This window comes from Momordica charantia (assembly GCF_013281855.1).
Source record: "Momordica charantia cultivar OHB3-1 chromosome 1 unlocalized genomic scaffold, Mcharantia_2.0 BLBB01000001.1, whole genome shotgun sequence".
Taxonomy (NCBI): Eukaryota; Viridiplantae; Streptophyta; class Magnoliopsida; order Cucurbitales; family Cucurbitaceae; genus Momordica; species Momordica charantia.
Window position 1 is genome coordinate 21818529 of NW_028275157.1, and position 26084 is coordinate 21844612.

The 26084-nt window shown below is 37.9% G+C and overlaps 8 protein-coding genes across 11 annotated transcripts; 6 read left to right on the forward strand and 2 right to left on the reverse strand.

Moving 5' to 3' along the window:
• The first annotated feature begins 654 nt into the window (after positions 1-654).
• On the forward strand, positions 655-3974 carry LOC111012489 (cysteine-rich receptor-like protein kinase 26). Its single transcript, XM_022286654.2, has 7 exons — positions 655-1918; positions 2041-2163; positions 2289-2413; positions 2516-2726; positions 2852-3089; positions 3201-3351; positions 3420-3974. Exons 1-7 carry the CDS (start codon positions 1063-1065, stop codon positions 3750-3752), a joined length of 2037 nt encoding a protein of 678 aa, XP_022142346.2. The 5' UTR covers positions 655-1062; the 3' UTR covers positions 3753-3974.
• A 1702-nt stretch (positions 3975-5676) lies between these two features.
• On the forward strand, positions 5677-8505 carry LOC111012491 (cysteine-rich receptor-like protein kinase 29). The gene is made up of 7 exons (XM_022286659.2): positions 5677-6424; positions 6626-6748; positions 6860-6978; positions 7117-7327; positions 7455-7638; positions 7745-7895; positions 7964-8505. The coding sequence occupies exons 1-7, from the start codon at positions 5710-5712 to the stop codon at positions 8297-8299; spliced, it is 1839 nt and encodes a 612-aa protein (XP_022142351.2). The 5' UTR covers positions 5677-5709; the 3' UTR covers positions 8300-8505.
• A 99-nt stretch (positions 8506-8604) lies between these two features.
• On the forward strand, positions 8605-9643 carry LOC111012496 (cysteine-rich receptor-like protein kinase 26). Its single transcript, XM_022286665.2, has 2 exons — positions 8605-9261; positions 9329-9643. Exons 1-2 carry the CDS (start codon positions 8616-8618, stop codon positions 9463-9465), a joined length of 783 nt encoding a protein of 260 aa, XP_022142357.1. The 5' UTR covers positions 8605-8615; the 3' UTR covers positions 9466-9643.
• A 1227-nt stretch (positions 9644-10870) lies between these two features.
• Positions 10871-12452, forward strand: LOC111012492 (GLABROUS1 enhancer-binding protein-like). Its single transcript, XM_022286662.2, has one exon. The coding sequence runs from the start codon at positions 10970-10972 to the stop codon at positions 12203-12205; it is 1236 nt and encodes a 411-aa protein (XP_022142354.1). The 5' UTR covers positions 10871-10969; the 3' UTR covers positions 12206-12452.
• A 610-nt stretch (positions 12453-13062) lies between these two features.
• On the reverse strand, positions 13063-14037 carry LOC111012499 (protein DESIGUAL 2). The gene is made up of 3 exons (XM_022286669.2): positions 13905-14037; positions 13610-13815; positions 13063-13474 (listed from the first exon to the last, which is right to left on the reverse strand). The coding sequence occupies exons 1-3, from the start codon at positions 14001-14003 to the stop codon at positions 13237-13239; spliced, it is 543 nt and encodes a 180-aa protein (XP_022142361.1). The 5' UTR covers positions 14004-14037; the 3' UTR covers positions 13063-13236.
• Positions 14033-16579, forward strand: LOC111012495 (uncharacterized). Its single transcript, XM_022286664.2, has 2 exons — positions 14033-15771; positions 15844-16579. Exons 1-2 carry the CDS (start codon positions 15303-15305, stop codon positions 16446-16448), a joined length of 1074 nt encoding a protein of 357 aa, XP_022142356.1. The 5' UTR covers positions 14033-15302; the 3' UTR covers positions 16449-16579.
• A 1140-nt stretch (positions 16580-17719) lies between these two features.
• On the forward strand, positions 17720-22806 carry LOC111012486 (phosphoinositide binding protein). 4 transcript variants are annotated; one of them, XM_088122402.1, is made up of 4 exons: positions 17720-18112; positions 18527-18695; positions 18799-21459; positions 21553-22806. In XM_088122402.1, the coding sequence occupies exons 1-4, from the start codon at positions 17999-18001 to the stop codon at positions 22578-22580; spliced, it is 3972 nt and encodes a 1323-aa protein (XP_087978528.1). In that variant the 5' UTR covers positions 17720-17998; the 3' UTR covers positions 22581-22806. The 4 variants fall into 4 exon arrangements, with proteins under 4 accessions (XP_087978528.1, XP_022142344.1, XP_087978525.1 ...); XM_022286652.2 differs by having other exon boundaries at positions 18907-21459; XM_088122399.1 differs by having other exon boundaries at positions 18799-22806.
• Positions 22807-22877: 71 nt separating this feature from the next.
• Positions 22878-24323, reverse strand: LOC111012472 (pentatricopeptide repeat-containing protein At3g13150-like). Its single transcript, XM_022286639.2, has one exon. It carries the CDS (start codon positions 24269-24271, stop codon positions 23051-23053), a length of 1221 nt encoding a protein of 406 aa, XP_022142331.1. The 5' UTR covers positions 24272-24323; the 3' UTR covers positions 22878-23050.
• Positions 24324-26084: the final 1761 nt, after the last annotated feature.

The window sequence follows — 26084 nt, forward strand, 5'->3', positions numbered from 1 at the left end:
TGCATTTTTCCAATAATGGTCTGCAGTTAAGAATAACTCGAAGTGGATTTGAGACAAATTACCGTCAATAATAATAATAATAATAGTCTTTTATCTTCTTTCAATCCACCCCATAATGTACCAATTTTGTGCTCCAAAACGATTCTCTGTAAAACGTTGTTTCATGGGCACGAACCGAAGAAATCCATTGACGAACTTAATTTATAAGTTTCGTCGAGTCGAGAAGATTTAGGACTCCACTGCGTTCATGGAAAGCTAAGCTTTTTTCTTCTCCGGACATTCTGAAGCCAGGATTCCAGTTGATTGTGAAATCCATGAGAACAGGGCTGCAGGATGGTTGGAAGAAATTGCATCTTGCTGAAATGAATCGTAATCTGGTTTCTGGTTGCTCAAAGAATGATAAGTTCAGGGATATCATATTATTCTATGAAAGTGACTAGACTGATTGACTTTGACATTTTCTTGTTACAGGAAGGTTCAACTTTCAAGTAAGATCAATTTCTAACCATATGGTCATTTGAAATTTTCAGTACTACAATTTGCAGCAAATCAGACTCTCATCTTGCCAATTGGTTCAGTTGTGCTGGTTGAAAAGCTTCAAAATGAAGAATTTTAGTACGTATTCTAGCAGCCCTGTATCTTTCCAATGGTTATTAGGTTCTTAAATATACAACGAATCCAAAATGCTTCTCTCCTTGTACGCACTGTCCTTGGTAGTCTAAATATTTACGTGGATAAATAACCCTGTTATTAAAGATTCATGTTATTATATAACTGTAGTTTAAGAAAAACCGAACTTGCTAAATTGGCCAGAACCAGAAATTCAACCTGCAATTTAGTTGACTGTTAACGGCGGATGTTATACTCTAATTCAGAATTCATAAATAATGTTTTGCATAGAATAAAAATTGTATCAAAATAAAGGAAAGTCAAAGCCAAAGATCAATAGTTAAGCTTAAATTCGTATCTTCTTGGTCAGAGAAAATAAACCAACGACTTTCAATATGATCATTAAAAGTCCCAACGGCCAATATTTAAATATTTGATAGATTTTAACTTAAAATGGAAGCTCCTGTTGCGGTTTTCTTTTTGTATTTCTTCTGTTGCTTTTACCAACAGTATATGGCATTCTTTCTTCCTCTTGCCTTGTTTTTCTTTGTCAGAGTTTGCACCTCCCAGCCAGCCTTTCTCTACCATGTCTGCGGGAATAGCGGTGGGAGCTTCACCAGCAACAGCACCTATAAGGCCAACCTCGATCATGTCCTGTCCTTCATTACCACTACCAAAGATACTGGCAATGGCTTTTACAATTTTTCCTATGGTCAAAGCTCAGACTCAGCCAATGCTATTGGTCTCTGCCGAGGCGATGTGGATCCTGATGTTTGTCGAAACTGCCTCAATGACTCTATATATGTTCTCAAGCAGAATTGCCCTAAGCAAAAAGAAGCTATTGGGTGGTATGATAACTGTATGTTACGCTATTCAAATCGCCCAATATTTGGTGCAATGGAAGTTGACCCCAAATTACTAATGTTGTTGCCAAGCAACAATGTAGCACAGGATGATCTGTTCAGCCAGAACCTGCGGACATTGTTTGATGGCTTGAAAAAGAATGCTTCTTCTGGTGGTTCTTTAAAGAAGTATGCAGCTGGATATATACTTGGACCAGGGTTGGGGAGGATATATGCACTTCTGCAGTGCACGCCTGACTTGTCCCAATCACAATGTGATGTCTGCTTAGATACAGCATTTAAAGCAACCCCACCATGTTGTAGGAAAGGTTTGAGATCTTTTTTACCGAGCTGCAACTTTAGATATGACACGTCTCGCTTCTTTGACCTTTCTGATTATTCGCCACCACCCGCGCTAGTATTCACTCCTTCAACTCATACCATATCTACCGAGGGTATGGCTAATGGTATGTTCCAGTTATTCTTTTAAATACTATACATTCTCAAAATGAAAATCTTACTGTTTTTGATACATAGTTCAGGAACTTCGCAGAATGAGATGTCTCTTTTTCTTTTCCCTCTTTTTAAGGAAAGAAGAACAACACAAAAAAAATGGTCATCATAGTAGTCCTCCCATTCACGGCACTTTTGGTATTAGCCACCGGCATCTATGCCTTTTTGAGATCCAGGAAGTTGAGGGAAAGACTTGAGAGTAAGATCATATCATTTTCTCCAAAGCCTAATGTTTTCAATTTCTTATTTGTATAATTACCTTCTTGAAAGAGTGAATTTCTGCTGAATTGTTAATTCTCATGTACAAATTCACTACTTGTGAAGCTAGTGACGATGAAATTAGCCCCATTAACCTCTTGCAATATGACTTCAAGACGATCAGAGACGCAACGAATGATTTTTCTATTTCAAATAAACTTGGACAAGGTGGATTCGGTCTCGTTTATAAGGTAATTGAACGGGAATGAACAATCTTAAAGTCTTAAAGTCTAGCATTTTGTTCCATTAGGGTAGACCCTCTAAGAATTTTGCACTCGTTTAAATATCATCAGGGTAAGCTTTTCAATGGACTAGAAGTGGCTGTGAAAAGGTTAGCTCGAGGTTCTCAACAGGGAGATTCAGAATTTAAGAACGAAGTTTTATTGGTTGCTAAGCTGCAGCATCGGAATTTGGTTCGGCTTCTTGGCTTTTGCTTCGAGAGAAATGAAAGGCTCCTCATCTATGAGTTTTTAGTTAATTCAAGCTTAGATCGTTTCATATTTGGTACTTGTCTACCCTTTGTTCTATGTTCTCAGGCTTCATTTCATAAACTTTCAATCTGGTTAGAAGTTTGTACACATTCAATGCCCTTCAGCTAAAAGCAGTCATATACTTAAATGAAAATGTAGATCCAATCCAGCGCCAATATTTGGACTGGCTGAGACGGTACAAAATTATAGTGGGCATCAGTCGCGGCCTCATGTATCTGCACGAAGATTCTCGATTTAAGGTCATTCATCAGGATCTTAAATCTAGTAATATCTTATTAGATGCAGAGCTAAATCCAAAAATTACTGATTTTGGAATGGCAAGGTTGTGTTCGATCAACCAATCTCATGGTGATACAAGTAGAATTAAGGGAACATAGTAAGTTTTAGAAAACAATTCTAATTATCATTCATTTTTTGCATTTCTACAAAAATTTAGGTTGTCTTGGAAGATTGAGACTATATTAAACTTAATGTTTTCTTTTTCAAGTGGATATATGGCCCCAGAGTACGCATTATATGGACATTTTTCAGTGAAATCGGATGTATTTAGTTTTGGTGTGCTTCTCCTAGAGATCATTAGTGGCCAAAAGAATAGCTGCTTTCAAGATGGGGAAAATACAGAGCACCTTCTGACCTATGTAAGTATGAATATCTTTAAAAGATATGTCCTTCTCTTTCAAAGTTTAACGCAAACTTGCCAATGCAGACATGGAAAAACTGGATGGAAGGGACGGTCACAAACATCATTGACCCAATATTGGCTAGAACTTGCATTGATGAAATCGTGAAATGCATCCATCTGGGGTTACTCTGTGTTCAAGAAAATGTAGCTAGCAGACCAACCATGGCTTCAGTTGTTCTCATGCTCAATAGCAACTCCTTGACTCTTCCTGTACCTTCTCGGCCTGGATTTTTTCTGCAGAGCAATACCTCAAACTTGCCACAACATTTCGATTACACAGAAGGGTCACAGCCCAGCCGATCTGAGAGCATTTATATTGAAGAAGAAGAATCACTATACCAGTATTCAGCTCATTGATGTTCAAAGCTTCCTAGTGTCTCGGGATGGAGGTAACAACCTGAAATTAACATTGGTGTAAACAGTCAACACTGATCTTCTTTTTATCTGGATATGTGCATGTAACTTATTTTCTTCTATTTGCAATTGAATATTCTGAACTTCATGATTGTTTTAAGTTATAAGTGTTAAGTACATTATCCAATTCCCCTACCATAATTTAAACTGATGGTTTTCTGTCAAGAGTAACTCAATGTTGTGATATGACAATTACGAATTTTCACTAACAATAGTCAAATATAAAACTCAAAATGAGTCGGATACAAAGAAAGGGAAGGACTGAGGAGAAGATCAATGCCAAGCAGCCATGGCCTTTTATCTTCTCCTCGCTCTTTTGTTATTCATTGACAAAGCTAGAGCCCAGTCATTCAGCATTTCTGCATATACGACACTAGTAACTTCACAGCCAACAGCACCTACAAGACCAACCTCGACCGTGCTCTCTCCTCCATAGCTGCCAGAAAACAAGTCAACTATGGCTTTCACAGATTCTCTTGCGGAGAAAGTAGCCAAATACCATTGGTCTATGTAGAGTGGACGTCAAGCTTGATGTTGTGGAAGCTGCCTCAATGACTCTATTCGCCTTCTCGCAGAGCTCTGTCCTAACCATAAAGAAGCAATCAGCTGGGATGAAAATTTATCCTTAAATTATTCAAGTAGATCCTTTCCCCTATTTTCATTTATCTTATTTTCGATGCACCACATAATATATCAACTTTATGATCCAACAATCCTTTGTATGATTCTCTGTAGAATGTTATTCACGGCCATTCAGTTTCTTGAAAGGGCTCCACTATTTCTACCATGAACCATAGAAATCTATTGACGAACTGAAGAAACTGTTCCAGCAGCCATGGAGTGACGACGACGGTATAGCTATACCAAGTGACATGATTGATGATATAGCCAAGAAAGGTGACGACCTAGTTTTGGATATGAATGCATCTCATGATGTTCAATGTAATCATTACTAATTTAATTTATTAGTTTCTTCGAGTCGAGAAGAAATATTACCCATTTAATGTCACATGTAGTGTTCGCCAAAAAGTTCCTGAATTGAGTTAGATTGTGAAATTAAAGAGAGAAAAAAAATGCTGGAGGAAGGTTGAAAGAAATTGCATCTAGCTGAAATGAATCGTACTGTTGTTTTGGGTAGCTCAAATAACTATGCCATGATGGCAAGTTCAGAGACAATAGATCATGAGAACCAAAGACATTCTGTTCAATGAAATTGACTGGAATCATTTAACTTTGACATTTTATTCTTTGCAGGAAGGCTTCCAGAAGATCAATTCCTAACCATATGGTCATTTGGAATTTTCAACAATTTGCAGCAAAACGGACTCTCATCCTACCAATTAGCTCCGTTGTGATGGTTGAAAAGATTAACAATGAAGATTTTCTATCCAATATTGTATGAAGATTAACGATTATCCATTAGCTCCGTGTGCGCACTCTTTTTAGTATAAACATTTGCATGGTAAATAATCCTATTATTATATCTTTTGTTAAATTGCAACCTTAGTTTAAGAAAAACCGAACTCGCTAAGTTTGCTGGGAATTCCACCTGAAATTCATTATGTTGACTGAAAATGGCGGACGCTGTACTCTATTCAGAATTCATAAATATAATGTATTTCATACAATAAAACTTCTATACAAATAAAGGAAAGTCAAAGCAAAAGATCAGCAGTTAAGGCTTAGAGTCGTACCTTCTTGGTCAAAAAATAAACATACATTTAATATGATCATTCAAAGTCCTAACGACTCATATTTAAATATTTGATAGATTCAACTTAAAAGGGGAACTCCTGTCATGGTTTTTTTGTAATTCTTCTGTTGTTATTCCCAACAGTATATGGCATTTTTTCTTGCTCTTACTTTGCTTTTCTTTACCAGAGTTTGCACCGCCCAGCCAATGTTCGTCTACCATTCTTGCCTTTATGTCATGGGGAACTACACCAGCAACAGCACCTACAAGATCAATGTCGATCATGTCCTCTCCTTCATTTCCACTGCCAAAGATACTGGCAAAGGCTTTTACAATTTTTCCTACGGTCAAAACTCAGACTTAGTCAATGCCATTGGGCTCTGCCGAGGCGATGTGAAGCCTGATGTTTGTAGAAGCTGCCTTGATGACTCTATATATTTTCTCACACAGCTATGTCCTACGCAGAAAGAAGCAATTGGGTGGTATGATAACTGCATGTTACGATATTCAAGTCGCACCATATTTGGTGTGGTTGAAAATAATCCAAGACTCTTGGCATGGTCCATACGCAACGTAACGCAGGAAAAACTGTGGAATCTTATGGCATTACTTGACACCTTGAAAAATAAGGCTTCTTCAGGTGGTTCTTTACAGAAGTATGCTGCTGGAGATACACCAACTGTTGGACAGTCTGGGAGGATATATGCTCTTATACAGTGCACACCTGATTTGTCTCAGCTACAATGTGATGCCTGCTTAGATTCAGCGTTTAAATTAATCCCACCATGTTGTAGTGATGGTCTAAGAGTTTATACGCCCAGCTGTAACGTAAGATATGACTTCTCCCGCTTCTTTGACCCTTCTGCCGATTCGCCACCACCACCTCTAGCATTCACTCCAACCAATACCATGTATTCCGAGGGTATGGTTAATGGTTATGTTCCCTTTGTTCTTGTTAATACAATAGTTTCATTTTTCTCATGTTTCTAGGATTAAGCGATCTACACGTAGAAATTCCTCTGAACTGATTTTACATTTTGATACTAAGTTTAATACTTTTAATATTTGTTCAAGAACTTAGATGAATAAGATGTGTCTTTATTTTTATTTTTTTCCTCCAAAGGAAAGAAGAACAACACAACACAAATGGCCATCATAATTGTTCTCCCATTTGTGGCTCTTTTGGTTTTAGCCATGAGCATCTACACCTTTTTGAGATCCAGGAAGTTGAGGGGAAAACTTGAGAGTAAGGATCATATAATTTCTTCAAAGCCTTTTCTTTTTTTATAATTATCCTCTTGAAAGAGTGAATTTTTGCTAAATTGCTAATTCTCATGTCACTACACTACTTGTGAAGCTAGTGATGATGACCCCATTAACTTCTTGCAATATGACTTCAAGACGATCAGAGATGCAACAGATGACTTTTCTACTGAAAACGTACTTGGACAAGGTGGATTCGGTATTGTTTATAAGGTAATTGAATGAAAGAGAAGAATTTTAAAATATCAAAGTCTTGCATTTTTTTCCTTTTCATATTGTTTCTTTTCAGTCTTGCATTTTTTCTCATCAGGGTAGACGACTTCTAAGAGTCTCTTGTTTATGTATCTTCAGGGTAAGCTTTCTAATGGACAAGAAGTGGCTGTGAAAAGGCTATCTCGAGGTTCTCAACAGGGAGACTTAGAATTTAAGAATGAAGTTATATTGGTTGCTAAGCTGCAACACCGAAATCTGGTTCGACTTCTTGGCTTTTGCTTTGAGAGAAACGAAAGGATTCTCATCTACGAGTTTTTACTTAACTCAAGCCTAGATCGATTCATATTTGGTATTTATCTAAACTGTGTTCTATGTTCTCATGCTTCATTTCATAAACTTCCGATCTAGTTAAAAGTTTGTTCACATTCTCAAGGCTGTTTAGCTAAAAGCAGTCATATACTTCAAAATTATTGTAGGCATCAGCCGCGGCCTCATGTATCTACATGAAGATTCTCGATTTAAAGTCATCCATCATGATCTTAAAGCTAGTAATATCTTATTAGATGCAGAGCTAAATCCAAAAATCACTGATTTTGGAATGGCAAGGCTGTGTTCATTCAATCATTCTCAAGGTGATACGAGCAAAATTAAGGGAACATAGTAAGTTTTAGAACATAGTAACGTATTATTATTCACTTCCTGCATTTTCTAAATGCTGTCTTAGGAGATTGAGACAAATATTAAACTTAATCTTTCTTGTTTCAAGTGGATATATGGCCCCAGAGTATGCAATATACGGACATTTTTCAGTGAAATCCAATGTGTTTAGTTTCGGTGTGCTTCTCTTAGAGATCATTAGCGGCCAAAAGAACAACTGCTTTCAAGATGGGGAAAATACAGAGCATCTTCTAAGCTATGTAAGTATGAATATTTTTAAAAGATATGACCTTATCTTACAAAGTTTAACACAAACTTGCCTATGCAGACATGGAAAAATTGGATGGAAGGGACATTCACAAGCATCATAGACCCAATATTGGCCAGAACTTGCAGTGATGAAATCGTGAGATGCATCCATCTCGGGTTACCGTGTGTTCAAGAAAATGTAGATGGCAGACCAACCATGGCTTCAGTTGTTCTCATGCTCAATAGCTACTCCTTGACTCTTCCTGTACCTCTGCGGCCTGGATTTTTACTGCAGAGCAATACCTCAAACTTGCCACAACATTTCGATTACACAGAAGGGTCGCAGCACAGCCGATCTGAGAGCACTTATATTGAAGAAGAAGAAGAATCACTAAACCAGCCTGCAACTCATTGATGTTAAAAGCTTACTAGTTTCTTGGGATGGAGGTAACAACCTAAAATTAACATTGGTGTAAACAGGCAATACTGATCTTCTTTTTATCTGCATATGTGCATGTAGCTTATTCTTTTTTCTATTTTCGATTTGAATATTCTGAACTTCATGATTGTTTTAATTTAGAATTGTTGTGTACTTTTTCCAATTTCCCCACTATTATCTAAACTGATGGTTTGCTGTCAAGAATAACTCAACGTGGTTCTGTGACAATTATGAACTTTCATTAATAACAATAATCATGCAAATATCAAACTGAAAATGAATCTGATATATAATGGGGAAGGACTTGGGAGAAGATGAAAGCCAAACAACCATGGCATTCTATCTTCTCCCCACTCTTCTGATATTGATGGCCAAAGCTAGTGCCCAGCCAAGCTTCATCTCTCACTTATGCATATATGACACCGGTAGCTTCACAGCCAACAGTACCTTCAAGACCAACCTTGACCGTGTCCTCTCCTCCATCGCCACCGACAAAGAACTCGACTATGGCTTTTACAGATTCTCTTATGGACAAAGCTCAGACGCAGCCAATGCAGTTGGTCTTTGTGGAGCAGACATAAAGCTTGATGCTTGTCAAAACTGCCTCAACGACTCTGTTCATCTGCTCACAAAGCTCTGTCCTCACCAGAAAGAAGCAATCAGTTGGTGTGAAAATTGCTCCTTACACTACTCAAGTCGATCCTTGTCTGATCAAATGGACACTAGTCCAGTGATCAGGTTTTGGTCGTCGAGAAACATATCGAACACAAATGAGTTCATTTCAAGGCTAAGAATCTTGTTAAGTAGTTTGAAAAGTAAAGCTTCTATAGGTGGTTCTCTACACACTGTTACTGATGACAGGCCAATGCCGCCACCAACTTGGCAGCCGATGGCGATATCCACTCCCTCCTCGACCGATACGACATCTCGGGCTGTAGGTGTGTTTTCCATTTGTTTTTCTTCTCTGAGGAATGTGAATTGTGGATGTAACGTTGGTTTTTGCAGGGAAGAAGAATGTGAAGACCAGAGTTCATATTGTGATCATAATGGTTCTATCGGTAGTTTCTTGCTGGGTTTTGATGATCTGCATCTACATCTTTCTGAGATCCAGGAAGACAGAGGAGAGAATTGAGAGTAATTAACCTCTTTTTGTTGTCATATTTAATTCGTTATATATTGTTTTATCGAGTTGACTTCAAGCCCTGCAGAAAACAAAGAAAGAAAAAGTTGACTTGAATTCCAGCGAATAATCAACCTCTTTCTCTTTAATGGAATTTTGACTTCTTTTGCTGTTTTCAATGATGGTGGTAAACTGAGGCCTTTGTGTGGAATTTTTACTATGTTTTCGATACTTTCTCATTAATAAACAAATAATTGTAATATATAACTATGTGTTACCATATTAGTTAATACGGCATAAAATCGAAACTAAAAATAGTTAAATAAAAGCATCATACATTTCTTTGAAGAAGATAATGTTTAAACTACTATATACAATGTCATATCCGCATGATAGGATGAAAGATGTTAATGCAAATGTTAAGGTTGATAAAATTATGAATTATATGAAAAATCATATAAAAGCTCAAATTTTTATTTGAATTAATCAATAAAAATTTTGCACACTTTTAAATAAATTATAAATCCATATCACTATTTTTATCCATGATGTTGATATGTTAAATTACCAGTTTTAGCAGAGTTGGGTTATTTTCCTACCCGTATCGAATAGAACATGCTGAGTCAAATCTTATTCATGTAAAACCTGTTTTATTTAGATCGGGAAAATCGTATGGTTTTATGAAACCGTGTGACCTGATCGTCAGAGATATATGTCAATTACCACTAAGTTATAGTCGCTTTGGCATATAATTACAAATTTACATGATAAAATTTGTTATAAAAAATGAAATAAATATGAGAACTTATATATGTGAAATGCTTGCTATTGGATTTATTAGTGATATATTCTATTAATATATGAAAATAGTATAACAGTGGTGGTTTTGTCTTAATAAGACAAAAATATTATATTTGTGATATATTTTATATTAGTATTTTATTAATAGACTTTATAAATGACATAAAAATAGTATGTGAGTGATATATTGGTACAACGATATACTTTATTACGTAAATGGTATGTCAAAGTGAACAAGTTCAACAGTAATAGATATATATATCCAATCAAAACATCATGAGTTTGATCCCTATATTTATAAAAAAAAAATCACATAAATGATATATCAATAATATACTTTATATTTATTTAGTATGTCAATGATACATTTTATTAACAATAAAAAAATAGTATATAAGTGACGAGACAAAAAGTTTACTATGATTTTAGAAAATTAGTGTTGTTTTTTTATGAAAAATATATGCTGAACTGTTTTTTTTTTTTTTAAATAACAAAACTATACTCAGGTCAGGTTCTTAAAAATCATCCTTTTTAATGGGGTTGACACTGCCACTGCTAAAGAGATTCTTCTAATCCGACGGTCATAAATTGAGTACCGTCCGATCTAGGGTCCAATTGCCCACTTCTTGGGTTTTGACTACGACCACCCCGAATTTGTTGCGCAGTCTCTTTGTTTCTGATCAAACCCTAGCTTGTGAAAGAAACCCCGATCTCCGTCTGCGATTATGGCTCCGAAACGTCCGTCACCGTTGGATGAGCCACCGGCAGCGTCTTCCTCTGAGGAAGAAGAAACCTCATCTGGCGAGGAAGAGGAAGGCGTCTCCAGAGATGGATCTTCCTCTGAAGAAGAAGAGGATGAAGAAGAAACTCAAGCTCCGAAAACCAAGAAGTCTTCTGCTCTACCTTCTACTCCAGCGGTGGAGAAAAAAGCCGCTCCGAAGAAGTCTGATTTACCTACTAACTCTCAGGCTCAGTCTTCTTCCTCGGAGAGCGGCTCCGGATCCGATTCCGATTCGGATTCTGAGTCCGGACGGAATGTGAAGCCGATCGCCACTAAGCCAATGGAAGAGACTCCGAAGGTGAAGAAGCCCAGATCCAAGCCTTCTACGTCAGCTACGCCTGCGAGGTCGGCTTTGAAGCGGCCTAGTGAGACGACGAAAGATGCAAAACGGGCAAAGAAGAGTTCTGAGGCTGACGCAGATGACAGCGTAGTTGCGGAAGACGATTCCAAGAAATCCGTCGACGAATCCAAGAAGCTGTTTCAGCGACTATGGAGTGAGGACGATGAGATAGCTATACTGAACGGCATGATTGATTATTCAACCAAGAAAGGTGCTGATCCAGCCCTAGATATGAATGCATTTCATGATTTCATCAAGAAATCTCTTCACGTCGACGTAACCAGGGCCCAATTAATGGATAAGATTCGTCGACTGAAGAAGAAATATAGGAACAATGCCGATAGAGGGAAGAAGGGTGCAGATCCAACATTCACGAAGCCCCACGAGCAGAAAGGCTTTGAACTGTCAAAGAAAATATGGGGCGGTGAAGGGACTGCTCGGACTCCCATTGTGGAGCAGCCCAAGCCTAATGCTAACGGCACTCCTAAGAAGAATCAAAGAGGTAGCACCAGTAGGTCACTGGCTTCACTGAAAGCTGAGTTGCTTCCTTCTCCAGATGCCCCTAAGGAAGATGATAAGATGAAAATTGATGATAACGAAATTCCTTCAGGCTGCTTGAATGGTTTTGTTGCATTCGAAAGGGCTTTGGGTGCTGTTGGCTTGCCGGAAAGTTTTCTGAAGCCAGGACTAGAGTTAATAGGGCAATCAAAGAGAACAGAGCTGGAGGAGGAGTGGAAGAAAGTGCACCTGGCGGAACTGGAACTCTTTCTGAAGCGGACGGAGTTGATTCGGGACCAGGCAAAGTTGATACTTGAGGCGTACAAGTCGTCCAACAAGTAAGGGTTTTCCGTTTTGGACATTGGATAAGTATAAAACCATGAGTTCCCAGGTTGATAATTTAGAGCTGAATTTTGTTCAAGGTGTTTGTTCTTGTTTTGTCTAGGGTTTACTGATTGTTATACTTGTAGGTTGTCTGATTTTATGAATATCCTCTAGATGTTAGGGTAACTTCTACAGACCATGTTTAAATTAAATCTCTACTTCTGTTTGAGAATCCTTGCTCTATATATATTTGGTGTTCATGTCATTTCTACTGATATTGTTTGAACTTTTCTGTTTTTCTCCTAAGAACATCTGCTTTATAATTTCTTCACCTTGGTTAATCAGGTATCTTCTGTCATTACTGGTTTTTGGGTAGTTATAATATGCTTGTAGAATGTTTATTTTCTTGGCGGGGTTTGGAAATTAAAGATGGTGAATATTATGAGATTCCCGAAGTTTAATTTGAGGCAAGAACTCGATGGAGGTGTAAATTACGGTTCTCTTTTCTTGTTTTGGATGAATTGTTCAGTTAGGTGCTGAATGGGTGCGTTTGTTTTAGAATAGTTTTCTAGAACTGTCTGATCAAATTCTTTTTTACTGTTTGCAGATTATTATGATCTCATTCTCACCCTCCACAACTTTGGGCTTTCGAAAAAATATGTACATATAATTCTATAGAACATGGTTACAGGAAGGTTCTTCTCGAGTTTTAAAATAACTTTAAAGAATTTATCATCCAAACAAAATTTTGTTCATAAAGTCCCTATAGTTTTTAACCCCATGTCCAAGTCGCATACTACTACTACATTTTCTCTTATAAAAGCTTCGGAGTCCACCCAATCAAGTTAGGCATATATTTACTCACACTCAGAACAAGAGGAATAAATTTTTTTTTATAAGAGCTATTTCCAAATTTTGGAGTACTAGACATGAAGTAACATGCTAAGTTGAAAGCAGTCAATTTGACAAAATCCTACGGCTGTAAGAACTGGAAAAAAAAATGTAAAGTTTATGCATTTTCTTTGGATAACATGAAGAAGATCATCAAGCTAAACGTGGCCTGTAGCTCCAGCAGGGTTTCCCTGTTGTGGCGGCGGTGGCTTTGTCTCCTCCCTGAGTCCTGCCGTGGCAGTAATATAATAAGCAACTACAAACAAGCCGTGTATGAAGCAAACAATCCCCCCTATAGACAGAAGACGATTGTGAGCTAGACCGCACGATTTTCTCGACCTTGTGTTATACATTGCTCCTGAGATAAGCAATGAGAATCCGAGCAGAAGCGCAATCCTGATGAGAATATCATACAATCAGCGTTACGAAAATGTTAGGGGTCAACAAGGTTTGGATTCACCAGTTTATGAGAATTTTCAGATGATGAATCTAGCTCGGGGAATCTCCTAAATTGCAACTTTGAGAACTTACCATGCAAAGACGAGCGAGGCTACAGCAAATTGCTTGTTAGCTGTTAATCCTTTGTATTCATCAGCCGATCGAACGCAGAAGCATCCACCAAACAAGTTGGCAATGGCATGAGCAAGGCCAAGCAGTATGGCTGCAGCCAAGCCCAACTTGAAAGCATTGTAGCTGGGGTCTTTACATTCAAATATCCACATTTTGAAATGGTTCACCTGTCACAAAGCACAGAAAATAAGTGGGGAAAAAAATTTCAAATCTATAACAAAAACGTCAGGTACATAATTTCCATTCCAGCGCATACCTTGTTTTGAGCTATCTCAGCCTGAATTCCAAGTATTCCGGCTGTAACATCCATAACAATAACCAAGATGCAGACTACAAGACCATAAGTTTTCTGCATTTTTGCAGAAACAAATGGAACAAACTCAATAGGATTACGTGGAGGAAGAAGTGGAAGGATGAATCAGAGGCAAGAGCCGTATGGTTTGTCTAGGAAGCTTTATAAGTGGGCTAGATGAAGAATAGGAGAGAATACGAATAAAGGGAAGGCCAGCGTTGCAGGCTAATAAACTCATACGGGATGCCATGGATTTAGCTGTAACAACATTGTAAAAGCTTCTTTTTTCCTCCAAATTTTTTCTCCTGCGTCTTCCTTTTATCTTTAGATGCTGATTCTTTTCACAGGGTGCAAGGAAAGTTGGGCATCTCCAGCAGAGCAAGATGAGTAAGTATCCTTCTGCAACTTCCTCACATCTCTTTTCTCACTCTCTTCAAGCTTTCCAATGCATCAAAAAGCTCTTTGGAATATAACACAGTTAAAAGAGCAGAGCTTTTTTTGGGAGACATCCCACTGCATATGATGTGATCCTCATCAATGAAACTTATGAGAATTCTAACTAAAGCGTCAAGTTGGAGAGTCGTTTGATTTTGTGTCAAGAGAGATTCCTCCAATTGATTTCCAATGGTGCAAATGCATTAAATAGACAACAAGTACATGTAGGCGTCGGCACCCCTCAAAATATAGGTAGATAAGAAAATATAATGCCTCGCATCCACATTACTTATAAGGCCAAGCATCAGTTTCTTGTTGTGACTGATCATTGGTTTTCATTTCTTGTCTTCTTTCTGCGGGGCATGTTGTTTTCAAATTTGCTCGAGACAATTTACGGCCATTGATGATTCTAGTTTGAACTGTCATCTGGCCTCCCATGATGAAAAATATCTCTGCAACTAGTTTGGAATGTGTTTGGTCGTTTAAGGAAAGTGGCGGCTGTGTAATGTAGTTGACTTTGTTCCTCCAATTCCCTTATTCTCATCATGTTTCTTGTATTGGGAAAATGGCGGCGGGAGTTCATTCCAGAAAATTTCATGGTATTTTTCAGGTATCAAGGGAAAATGACGCCACAAACTAGGAAAGTTGGAAACGATGTAGGGTCAAAATAAAGCAAATTACTTTTGCGGAGAAAACTGCTTCCAACCCCATTAATTCCTTTACATAATTTTTTTTGTATGTGTTTCAAGAGAGGAAAGAATTTGCAGAAGATTAGGGAAAAAGGTACCAGAAACAGAAAGACTTTGATGAGAAAAATTGGTTTTAGTTTCCTTTTTAAACTGCAGTGGCAGACAAATTCAAGAGATTTTCTGAAGGGTGAAACCATTGAAAACCAGAGGAGTTTCAGTGGAGGAGCAGAATTGTAGAATGCCAGAAGTTTGGTGCACTCTGAAGAAATCATTATCCTGCACCAAATCATTCCTGTGTGATGTTCATGAACCAGAAGCCATTGGCAATTCAATCGCCAAGGAAAGAACAGAACGAGACCCGTCTGGATGTTTAAGGTCTAAATCTAACCTCAGAGACATCATTTGTGGAAGCAAAAGACACTCGGAGAAGCCATCCCCTGGTTCCAGCTCGAGATCAATGGCGACCAGTGAAGTTCTCCACTCCATAATCCATGAAATTGAAGCTCAAATCAAAACAGACAATTCCTCTGTTTCCCACCCAGGAAAAGCCCCTATTAAGCCTGATACAAGAAATGGCCATGCCATCTCTGCAACTTCCGACAGTATTAATCAATTCAACAATGGTTATGAATCCATTTGCCAAGAATGTGGTGTGGTTTTTAAGAACCCGGATGCTGTTGAGTCCCATCATCTTTCCAAGCATGCCGGTAATGAAAGATTAAATTCCTTGTTCTATTTCTCAAATTCTAGATTATAATGGAGTAGTTTTCATGTTGCAGTCGAGGAATTAGTACAGGGGGATTCATCCAGGAAAGTGATCGAATTAATCTGCCAAAGAAATTGGGCAATGTCCAAGCCCCATCACATCGAGAAGGTTTTCAAAGTCCGTAACTCGCCGAAAACTCTCTCTCTGTTCGAAGAACACAGAGAAGTGGTGAAAAGCAAAGCAAGAAAACTGAAGAAGAAGGAAAACCCACGTTGTTTAGTCGATGGAAACGAGCTCTTGGGGTTCCATGGCACAAGAATTGCTTGCCCACTCGCCGCCGATGGCTCTCAGATTCTATGCGATTTGGACAGCTGTGGAGTTTGCCAAGTTCTAAGACATGGGTTTAATGGCGCGATTATTTGTGCAACGAGTGGAAGAGCCTTGGAATCTATTGTGGTGAATGAAGAAGAGGAGGGCCTGAGGAGAGCCTTAATGGTGTGCAGAGTAATTGCAGGGAGGATCCATGGCGGAGGCGTGGAGAAAGATGAAGAAGCGAATGATAATTCCGGGTTGGATTCGTCGGGTGGGGAAACAGGTCGGAGTCCAAACCCGGAGGAATTTCATGTCTTCAATCCTAGAGCTGTACTGCCTTGCTTTGTGGTAACTTACAAACGGTAGGGTAGAAATGTGTAATTTTGGCAGTTGGCCTAAATTTTGTGCACAAAAGACAAGTGAAATGAAGATTGAATTAAAAGCTTGGTTAATTGGAAAAAGGTTGGCAATAAACGAGGGAGTAATTAGTATTTAAAGAGGTCATTTAATGATAGTAATTAACTTCCTGGGGAAAGTTACGAGATGGAGCTATTTAAGAAATAAACTTGAAAAATAAAGAAGTTGCAAAATGATTGATTTGATGAGGAGAGAATAAAATCGGTTATTTTGATTTTGAACATCCATAGTCCAGACTTGTTTGGACTTAAATATCTATTCACTTCAAAATTTAAATTTAGTTAGTTTCAAAATTAACATGTTTGGTTTCTAAAATTCAAGTTAATTTTTAATTGATCTTTAAATTTGAATTTGATTTTTAATTGGTTACTGAATTGACCCAACAAAATGACATGTGCCCTAGCTAACATATGTTAATTGAAGGTTATATGTGTATTCAAATTTTATTATTCTTTATTTTCTTTTCCTTAAAGTGGTATTTTTCTCTTCTCTTCTTCCTCCCCTCCTTTCTCTTCTACTTCATTTCTTCCACTCTTCCAATAGCACAACGACTCTTCCTCTACGTTCATCATTCAAATTCAATATGTTTTAATTTACAATGAATTAACAAGTATTTTCAGTAGCTAACTAGATTTATCAACGTTTATATTGAATTATTTGAGAGATTTTTCGTTCTCTAGTTGATATGTTAACTGTCACATCATCATTTTGTTAGGTGAACTAACAGTCACTTAATTCAATGGTCCATTAGAAACCAAACTCAAATCTAAAAGACCGATTAAAATATAATTTCAAACTTTAAGAACCAAACCTATCACTTTTGATACTTAAGGATCAAATTTAGATTTCAATAATATAAAATGACGTTTTTGGATCAAAAATATTATTTTTGAAATCAAAAGACTCAATTTAAATTTCATGGACTAAAAGTGATGCTTTTTTAAGTTCAGGGACAATAAAATCAAATTCAAATCTTACGGACGAAATTCAAATCTTAGGACGAAAAATATATTTCACCACTTTAATATTAGGGGTAGATTCAACAGATGATCTTAAAAAAAAATGCTTGCTTGGACCGACTTTCTTTCCCACGTGGGCCATTTGCGAAGGTGGAGGCCCATATTCAAGGCCCAGATACATCGGGTCTACGACGAAACGGCGTCAATTGCGACCGTCAACTCAGCCGTCAACACGGGACTTATTTACCATGTTGGCATGTTCTATACGATGTCGTTGCCAGTCCTTCACCTTGCGGAATTACTTCATCCATGGCTTGGCTCCATAGTCGTCGTCGTCATGGCCTCTCTGTTCTGCAATTTCCTTCTTCCGATTGCCACTTGTTTATCGTTATAAAATCAATCAACTTCCAGTCCTAGAAAACGCACATACCGATTGTGAAAGAAGATTGTGGATCTTCGAAGCGGTGCCTTTAAGCAGATCTTTCCTTTGAATTCATTTATTCCATATCATTTGGCCTTTTAATTTCTCGAGTAATCGGGATGTTGGAGAAGATCGGATTGCCGGCCAGGCCATCGCTGCGAGGGAACAATTGGGTGGTCGATGCTTCTCATTGTCAAGGATGTTCCTCTCAGTTCACCTTCATCAATCGCAAGGTCTTGCATTACTTTTATCTTTAAATTATCTTCTTTTCTAATCTTTTGAAGCACTGAGTAGGTAATCGTGATAGTTTCATCTTAGTCAATTCCATTTTGCTCCGCGTGTGCAATTTTCTGCTATTATTTTCTTAGCTGAAAATAATGAAGCCAAGTTTTGTTCCTCAAAATGTACGGTTTCTTTGTACAGAAGCGTAAAGGGATTGACTTGCTTTTAGTTAGACAAGAGAACTAGGGCTGAAATCTAGTTGACTGCTCAATCAGGATACGGGCTTTTAATGAACAAGAGTATTCTAATAAGAATTTCAGAATCGGGATATGAAATATAAATTATTTATAATGGATGTTTAAATTGTTTAAGATATCTGATAACACTTGTTAGTTATTTTGATACGTATGCATTCTGGTTTTCAGCATCATTGTCGGAGGTGCGGGGGAATATTTTGCAATAGTTGCACGCAGCAGAGAATGGTTTTACGTGGGCAAGGTGATTCGCCCGTGCGCATATGTGAACCTTGCAAAAAGCTAGAAGAAGCTGCAAGGTTTGAGCTTCGGCATGGACACAAAAGCAGAACTGGAAGAGGTATATCATGAAGTCAATTGTTCTACAAGTTTATGATTTTGCTAGTCATTGTACGTGCAATTCATTGACATGAATTACTCTCTCTTTTTTGGTGGTATATTAGGCGCAGAATGCAGTTTTGCAATACCCTATTTGACATCTTTTGTCATTATTTATTCTGTTTTCTCACTCTCAGTTTGTGTTAAAAAAAATATATTATGTTACCATTCAGGTAGCTCGAAGTTGACAAAGCCTGCGGATGACATTTTAGCCAAGATTCTAGGTAGTGATAGAAAGGAATCATCATCTTCAGTGCAAGAATCAAATGCCAATAATATTTTTACTATTGGGAGGACTAGCAGTGGTGTACAGAGTTCAAATACTCAAGAGTTAAACCTTGATGGGGAAGGAGAAGCATCCGGTAGTTTTACTAATCATCTGGAGAATAATATGGAATCTAGTAGTCCAGAGCAATTGCGCCAGCAGGCTACAGATGAAAAAAAGAAATATAAAGTTCTTAAAGGAGAAGGTAAATCTGAGGAAGCATTAAAAGCTTTTAAGAGAGGAAAAGAACTCGAGCAGAAGGCTGAGGCTTTGGAAATTTCCATGAGAAGAAGCCGAAGAAAAGCTTTAACTTCTGGTAATATCGGTGAAGACCAAGATCTAAGTGGTTCTAAAGAATCTGGTAGGAAAATGATGCCTAGGCCAGAAAGTAGTAATGAAAAGCATGACCTTAATGCTGAACTCAGAGAACTTGGATGGTCTGATATGGATCTTCATGACGAGGATAAAAAACCAGCGACAATGAGTTTAGAGGGTGAACTATCTTCTCTTCTTGGGGAAGTTGTACAAAAGAGCGACAAAGCTAAGAGTGTCCATAGCATTGATAATACCCAGGTTGTTGCTCATAAAAGAAAAGCTTTAATGTTGAAACGGGAAGGCAAACTAGCAGAGGCCAAGGAGGAACTTAAGAAAGCTAAAGTCCTAGAAAAGCAGCTTGAAGAGCAAGAACTCTTGGCTGGGGCTGAGGAGGAGTCAGATGACGAGCTATCTGCATTGGTGCGTAGTTTGGATGATAATAAACACAAAGATATTTCATTTCAATACAAGGAAAATCTTGATTTCAATCTTGAAAACCTTTTAGGTGCTGCTAATAATTTCATGTCTGACAATAACTTTGAAGTGACTGATGAGGACATGGAAGATCCAGAAATTTCTGCTGCCTTAGAAACATTAGGATGGACTGAGGATTCGAATAACATTAAAAGCATTCAGCCCCAACCCTTGTCTGTTTCCAGGGAATCGATAAATAGTGAAATAATTTCCTTGAAAAGAGAGGCTCTCAATCAAAAGCGTTTAGGTAATACTGCAGTGGCTATGGAACAGCTTAAGAAAGCCAAGATGCTTGAGAGAGACCTCGAAAACTTTAGCTCTCAAGATGATAGCATTGTTTCAGATGGTGGCATTGTTGAAGCAACAAAAGTCATGAATCCTAAACTTCCTTCCAAAAATAAATTAGCTATTCAGATGGAGCTTCTTGCTATAAAAAAGAAAGCCCTAGCCTTAAGAAGGGAAGGAAGGTTGGATGAGGCAGAAAAAGAATTGAATAAATGCAAGGACCTAGAGCATCAGCTTGAACAAGCGGCTGATGCTTCAAGGGGGAACGGCACAGAGGTGGGTGCTGGTTTTGGTAGTAAGGATCCACATTTGCTCTCTAAGCACGTCAATGGAAATTTGGTAGATGTGGAAGTGGTAGATGTAACAGATCAGGAAATGCATGACCCTGAATATCTTTCCGTTCTTAAGAATTTAGGTTGGAATGACAAAGATGATGAATTGGTCCCTTCAAAGACCTCCAAACAAGATGATTTGCTTCCTGTGCAACCAAGTGAGTCATCTGAAAATCATGCTCCTAAAAGTTCAGTTAGGCCACTAAGAAGAAAGACCGAAGTCCAGAGAGAACTTTTGGGCTTGAAAAGAAAGGCTCTAACTCTTAGACGCCAAGGGGAGACTGAGGCAGCAGATGAAGTGCTGCTAAAGACAAAAGCCTTAGAGGCAGAGATGGAGGAGATAGAAAATAGGGATAGAATTAGGACTGAATTTAGTGGGAACGTAGAGAACATTCACAAAGCCCCTTCTGGAAGGGTGGTCGAGGAAGGTGATGATGGTGATGTCACGGAGGAAGATATGAACGACCCGACCTTACTATCTGTTCTACAGAATTTGGGATGGAATGGTGATGAGGTTCAACCTTTAAATGAGCAAGTCAAGCCAGTTAAAGGGGATGCAAAACCAACTGTTAACCAATCATCTTCTTCAATCAATGTTGCTGCACCCCGAAGTAGAAGTGAAATTCAGAGAGAGATTTTAAATTTGAAGAGAAAGGCACTCTCCCTTAGAAGGAACGGAGACATTGATGATGCTGAAGAAATCTTGAGAAGGGCAAAGATGTTGGAGATCGAAATGGGCGAAATGGATGCTCCAAAGCCAACAGTTGTGCTTGATGCTACTGAGGATGTCAAGTCTAAAGTTTTTGAAGCATTGAAAGGAGATGAAATGCACGACCATGTACAGGATGTGGAGGAGGTAAGCAATGGATCAGAACAAGTTGCAGTGGGTCTGAAGGACGAAGTACCAGATCTTTCTATGGGATTAAAATTTCCAAAAGGTGATTCAGCTCACTCCCGTTTGCAGAATTTTGACCAGTCTGACCACTTAAATTCTAAGCAGCGCCAAGCCTCGGTTAGAGAATTGGGTTCTTCAGGTGGAAATAATGTTCTGGAAGGTAAGAAAACTGCTGAAGCTTTTAGTTGCACTCATCAACCCGATGTGAATGTGAATACATATTTGACAGGAAATAATCGGATTCCTCATGTAGGTAAAGGACAGAAAGATGCTCTATCAATCCCTCATTCCAATGTTTTGTCTAATGCTGGCCCTTCCACAGAGTACGGATTCCAGTCAATTTCTACTGCTCCAAACAAAGATCATTTCAGTATTGGAAAGCAAGACAATGTAGTTCACTATGATGGAAAACAACGTAGTCAAGCAGACAGCTCTTCTCAGGACTCTTCTCAGAACAGCGAAAGTTCCCTACGCCAAGAAGTTTTGGCTCGCAAGAAGAAGGCTCTTGCATTGAAGAGGGAGGGAAAACTGTCAGAAGCTCGAGAGGAACTTCGTCAGGCAAAGTTTCTGGAGAAATCACTCGAGGAAAACAATGGTCAGCTTCAACTTAATTCAAAAAGCTTGTCAATTTCCACCATCAATGTACCATCACCAGACCGAAAGGAGTATATACCATCAATCGTGGAACAGAAACCATCGCCTGACCGAAAGCAATCTAGCGCATCAACTGGGGAACAGAAACCATCACCTGACCGAAAGCAGTCTAGCCCATCAAATGTGGAACAGAAACCAATGTCTGCTCGTGATCGCTTCAAGTTGCAGCAGGAGTCACTCAAGCACAAGCGACAGGCATTGAAATTTCGTAGAGAGGGTCGAACACAAGAGGCCGAATCAGAGTTTGAAAAGGCCAAGGCAATTGAGACTCAGTTAGAACAGTTAACTGGCTCCACAAAATCATCTATAGATGGAGAAGAACATGCAGGAGATGTAAGTGTTGAGGATTTTCTCGATCCTCAACTGCTCTCTGCCCTGAGAGCTATTGGTTTGGAAGATCCAACTCCGAGCAAATCTCAGGATCAAGAAGTATCAAAGCCTCCAAGGGTCAGCACTGATAAGAAGGAAAATACAGACTCAGAAAGAAGTCAACTGGAGGAACGTATCAAGGCAGAAAAGGTGAAAGCAGTGAACTTTAAACGTTTGGGAAAGCAAGCTGAGGCCTTAGATGCTTTGCGGCGAGCCAAACTCTTTGAAAAGAAGTTGAATTCGTTGGTATCAAATTGAGATATGTTAAACCTTATCTTATGCTTCTTTTCTGCTTAGCCTATATGATTAACCTGCCTTGAAAGCAAATTGTGCGAGATATTGAATGCCTTTTTCAATTATTTTTTCATATAGGTCCACTGTCATTCGAAAATGTATTATCATAAAACTCAATTATCTTGCTATGACTGTATCATACTTATTGTGAGCACAATTAAAACCAGAATGAAATTTACTCTTTTATTAACTTCTTTTCTCATTCTAGTGGCATTAAAAATGACTGTAAATCCTTGAGACAAAAGACAATGATGCCAAGGCTCAAACAGAAAACCCCTCAATCTCGTTCATGTTTCCATAATAAGTTAATAGCTCGAGAAAAATACATTCGAATCTTCGTTAATCTAATCTCCCAATGAAAATGAAAGGAAAAAAAAAGGATCAATTGATAAACAGGATAAAATTGAAGCCGGAGTAACACAGAAATAACTCTCTCAAGTGCTCGTTTGAGGCAATTCCAATTTGAAATTTAAATAATTGTTTGAATTGCACAGTTTCACAAGTTCCTCTGCCTCTTCAATCTTGGAAACCTTAACCAACCCATCAACCACACGCTGCACCTCTGCTACATTAATAACTACACGATTATCAATGGCCTCCTTGCACAGTTCAAGTGCCATATCAGAATCACCCTGCTCGCAAAGGAGAGGGAGAAGTGCCCTGTAAGTGGATCGATTTGGGGTAGCTTCATTCTCCTTCGATTTGTAATACCATTTCTTCGCCTCCTCCAGATTCCCATCTTCACAAAAACCTTTGATCATAGCATTGAAGCTGGACACGTCTGGCTTGATTCCTTTCTCCTCCATTTCTGCCAGCAACCCGATCCCTTCTTGTATCTTATTCTCTTGAACCATTCCTCGCAACCTCGCATTATAACTAATGAGATTAGGAGCCATATTCTTGCTTTCCAACATATTCCACATGTTTTCCCCATCTAAAAACTGACCCTTTCTATAAAATGCAGCTAGAAGTGTGTTGAATGTAACCAAATCTGGCTCCATTCCATTCTTCTCCATGTCATTGAAGAACAAGAAGGCTTTATCCAAGGCGTCCATCTCGCAATATGCATTGATAACAATGTTATACGAGATCACATTTGGTTCTATCGAAACCTTTTCCGGTACATCCCAAAAAATCGTTTCAACTTGATCAAATTCTTTCGAATTAACACAAGACGCCAAAAGGGCATTAAAGGACTTCACAGTCCGCTCGCAATTAAGTTCAGGCAATTCATCGAACAACTTGCGAGCATGAGTGAACATACCCGCTTTTCCATAGAGCATAATGAGGCGGATTGCGAACCCTTCATCTCTAATGTCCTCGTACTTCTTTTGGGCTTCTATTATATCCTCAATCATGGAGAATCTTTTATGGACAGCAAGGCGGCGGACCGTGGAGTCATAGATACCATGCCTGGCGCGGAAGCGGTCAGAATCGGAGTTCTTTATGAACTTGTTGACGAGCTTTTGGAGACGGCGTTCGAGGGTGAGAGGACTTCCGGGCGAGGAGGAGGCGGCAGCGGCGGTGGGTTTTTTGGGTACGGCAGTTGAGGAGGGAGGCGAGGGGTTGGTTTTGATGGGTTTGGTGGCGGAGGATCGAGGGAGGTTGAAGAGGCCATGGAGGCGACGGTAGAGGGAAGAAGAAGACGAAGACATTGTCGACAGAAGAGAGAAACAGAGAAGGTTTGGGGTAAAAGTCGAAAGCGATCTCTTTTTAGGAATTTCAAGGCCCACCATTTGTATGAGGCCCAGGATATTGCAGGGCTAAAACGACGGCGTTTTATTTGACCGTGGCCCATTTATCTTGAAGGCCCACTTATAGCTGGGGCTCTTGTAAACTGAAAGCCTGTTGCATACGCCAGAATTTATAGTAGGTGTCTTCACTTCGTTTTGAAAAATGAGCTTTTTAATGTCCATTTTGATTTTGACCATGTTACCCTTTCTATTTAGTTATTATTTTCAAAATCAAAATAATACTCTCTCTTATATTCTCAAACTTGTTTCTTGTTATATTATCTCTACTTTCCCACATTTTCTCTGATAGATTCTAGAAACCAACCATCTCACTTTTTAAATATATATTTGAATAACACACAAAGTGGGAGGGTATCACGAGGGAGACAATAAGAATGGAAGGGAATTGAGCAAGGTGACAGGCATTTGTTACTTTATTTTGTTTTAGATTTTAATTTTAATTAATATTTTTTCTTTAGATTTGTTAGTATAATTCTCTTAGAAAAATATTTGAATTAAAAAATACAGGTATGATTCTCAAAATATTTAAATGATTCATTAGGAAAAAAATATAGGTATGATTCTCCTATAAAAAATGATAAATAATATATTATTTAAAAATGATGGATGGGTAATTTTGTACCTAAAAAATTAGCAGATATTTTCTTATTTTGAATGGCCTAAAAAAACCTACAAACTCGTATCCAAATAAAACTTGGGCTTCAATTAGCCCAAGTGAACATTAAAGATGATTTGACAGAAATCAGGCGTGGGCCTCCAATGGGTCGTCAATCCAGATCATTAGGGCAACTGTCTGTTTTATGGGAGGGATTACAACTTCAACTTTAAAGAAGAATATAAATGTGTTTATCAATCATGGACTATATTATCTACTTTTAATTGTGTTATCATACAAAATAATAGAAGTTCAATACGGTATAAAAAATTAATAAAAAAATTAATTACTTATTATCATTTACTTCAATCAACAGGATGTTTAATAAATTTCTAAAAAAAAAAAAACAGGAAGTTAATTAAATTCTGATCTCAGCTGGGTGAATTAGTTAAAACATTACTCACATTTTTTTTTAAATTGGAACTTGGAATTTGATCAAATCCTTACTCGGCACTTTATCCAAAGTCAAAATAAAATAATAATCAATAATGTAAATCAAAACACTAATTAATGATTATTATAATTCATTTCCATCAATTTTAGTTAAGTATTGATCCTGTAAATCAATAAAATTAAAAAAAAAAAGTTATATTTACCTTAAAAAGAAAAGGTTTTCAAGTGTAAGGAAACATCGTAAATAAAAAATTAAAGAAAACAATAGAGCTCTTAAGGTTTTTCTTAAGCCATACATATACTACCATTATTTATGTGCTCTCTATCCTTTAAATTTAGATTTGTTATTACATTTCCTATACTCTAAGAATGAAAATATTACATTTCTCATTCACCTAAAACTATATGCATAACATAGGATCTTGATCGTGACATAAGAAATATACCCATGAATAAACAATAATGATTAATTAATTTCTAAAATTGTAAATACATGATGTTGAAAGACTTTTTTTTTTTTTTTTGGTAAGATAACGGTACTCAACATTATGTAATTAATATCACCTAACGACTCTTATTACACAAGGAACATAACAAAAACTCAAAGATGAAATATAAAATAGGAAAGATTTTATATCAAATTAATCATTAAAATAAAAAGAAAGG

Excerpts from the sequence above, each read along its gene's own strand:
- LOC111012489 (XM_022286654.2), top strand. The coding sequence starts at position 1,063 with ATGGAAGCTCCTGTTGCGGTTTTCTTTTTGTATTTCTTCTGTTGCTTT. Across the intron at positions 2,727-2,851 it reads CTTAGATCGTTTCATATTTG|ATCCAATCCAGCGCCAATAT; the intron begins GTACTTGTCTAC and ends ATGAAAATGTAG. Across the intron at positions 3,352-3,419 it reads CAGAGCACCTTCTGACCTAT|ACATGGAAAAACTGGATGGA; the intron begins GTAAGTATGAAT and ends TTGCCAATGCAG.
- LOC111012491 (XM_022286659.2), top strand. The coding sequence starts at position 5,710 with ATGTTCGTCTACCATTCTTGCCTTTATGTCATGGGGAACTACACCAGC. Across the intron at positions 6,749-6,859 it reads GTTGAGGGGAAAACTTGAGA|CTAGTGATGATGACCCCATT; the intron begins GTAAGGATCATA and ends CTACTTGTGAAG. Across the intron at positions 7,639-7,744 it reads AGCAAAATTAAGGGAACATA|TGGATATATGGCCCCAGAGT; the intron begins GTAAGTTTTAGA and ends TCTTGTTTCAAG.
- LOC111012496 (XM_022286665.2), top strand. The coding sequence starts at position 8,616 with ATGGGGAAGGACTTGGGAGAAGATGAAAGCCAAACAACCATGGCATTC. Across the intron at positions 9,262-9,328 it reads TACGACATCTCGGGCTGTAG|GGAAGAAGAATGTGAAGACC; the intron begins GTGTGTTTTCCA and ends TGGTTTTTGCAG.
- LOC111012492 (XM_022286662.2), top strand. The coding sequence starts at position 10,970 with ATGGCTCCGAAACGTCCGTCACCGTTGGATGAGCCACCGGCAGCGTCT.
- LOC111012499 (XM_022286669.2), bottom strand. The coding sequence starts at position 14,003 with ATGCAGAAAACTTATGGTCTTGTAGTCTGCATCTTGGTTATTGTTATG. Across the intron at positions 13,816-13,904 it reads CTGAGATAGCTCAAAACAAG|GTGAACCATTTCAAAATGTG; the intron begins GTATGCGCTGGA and ends GCTTTGTGACAG. Across the intron at positions 13,475-13,609 it reads GCCTCGCTCGTCTTTGCATG|GATTGCGCTTCTGCTCGGAT; the intron begins GTAAGTTCTCAA and ends TATTCTCATCAG.
- LOC111012495 (XM_022286664.2), top strand. The coding sequence starts at position 15,303 with ATGCCAGAAGTTTGGTGCACTCTGAAGAAATCATTATCCTGCACCAAA. Across the intron at positions 15,772-15,843 it reads TCATCTTTCCAAGCATGCCG|TCGAGGAATTAGTACAGGGG; the intron begins GTAATGAAAGAT and ends TTCATGTTGCAG.
- LOC111012486 (XM_088122399.1), top strand. The coding sequence starts at position 17,999 with ATGTTGGAGAAGATCGGATTGCCGGCCAGGCCATCGCTGCGAGGGAAC. Across the intron at positions 18,113-18,526 it reads TCACCTTCATCAATCGCAAG|CATCATTGTCGGAGGTGCGG; the intron begins GTCTTGCATTAC and ends TCTGGTTTTCAG. Across the intron at positions 18,696-18,798 it reads CAAAAGCAGAACTGGAAGAG|GCGCAGAATGCAGTTTTGCA; the intron begins GTATATCATGAA and ends GTGGTATATTAG.
- LOC111012472 (XM_022286639.2), bottom strand. The coding sequence starts at position 24,271 with ATGTCTTCGTCTTCTTCTTCCCTCTACCGTCGCCTCCATGGCCTCTTC.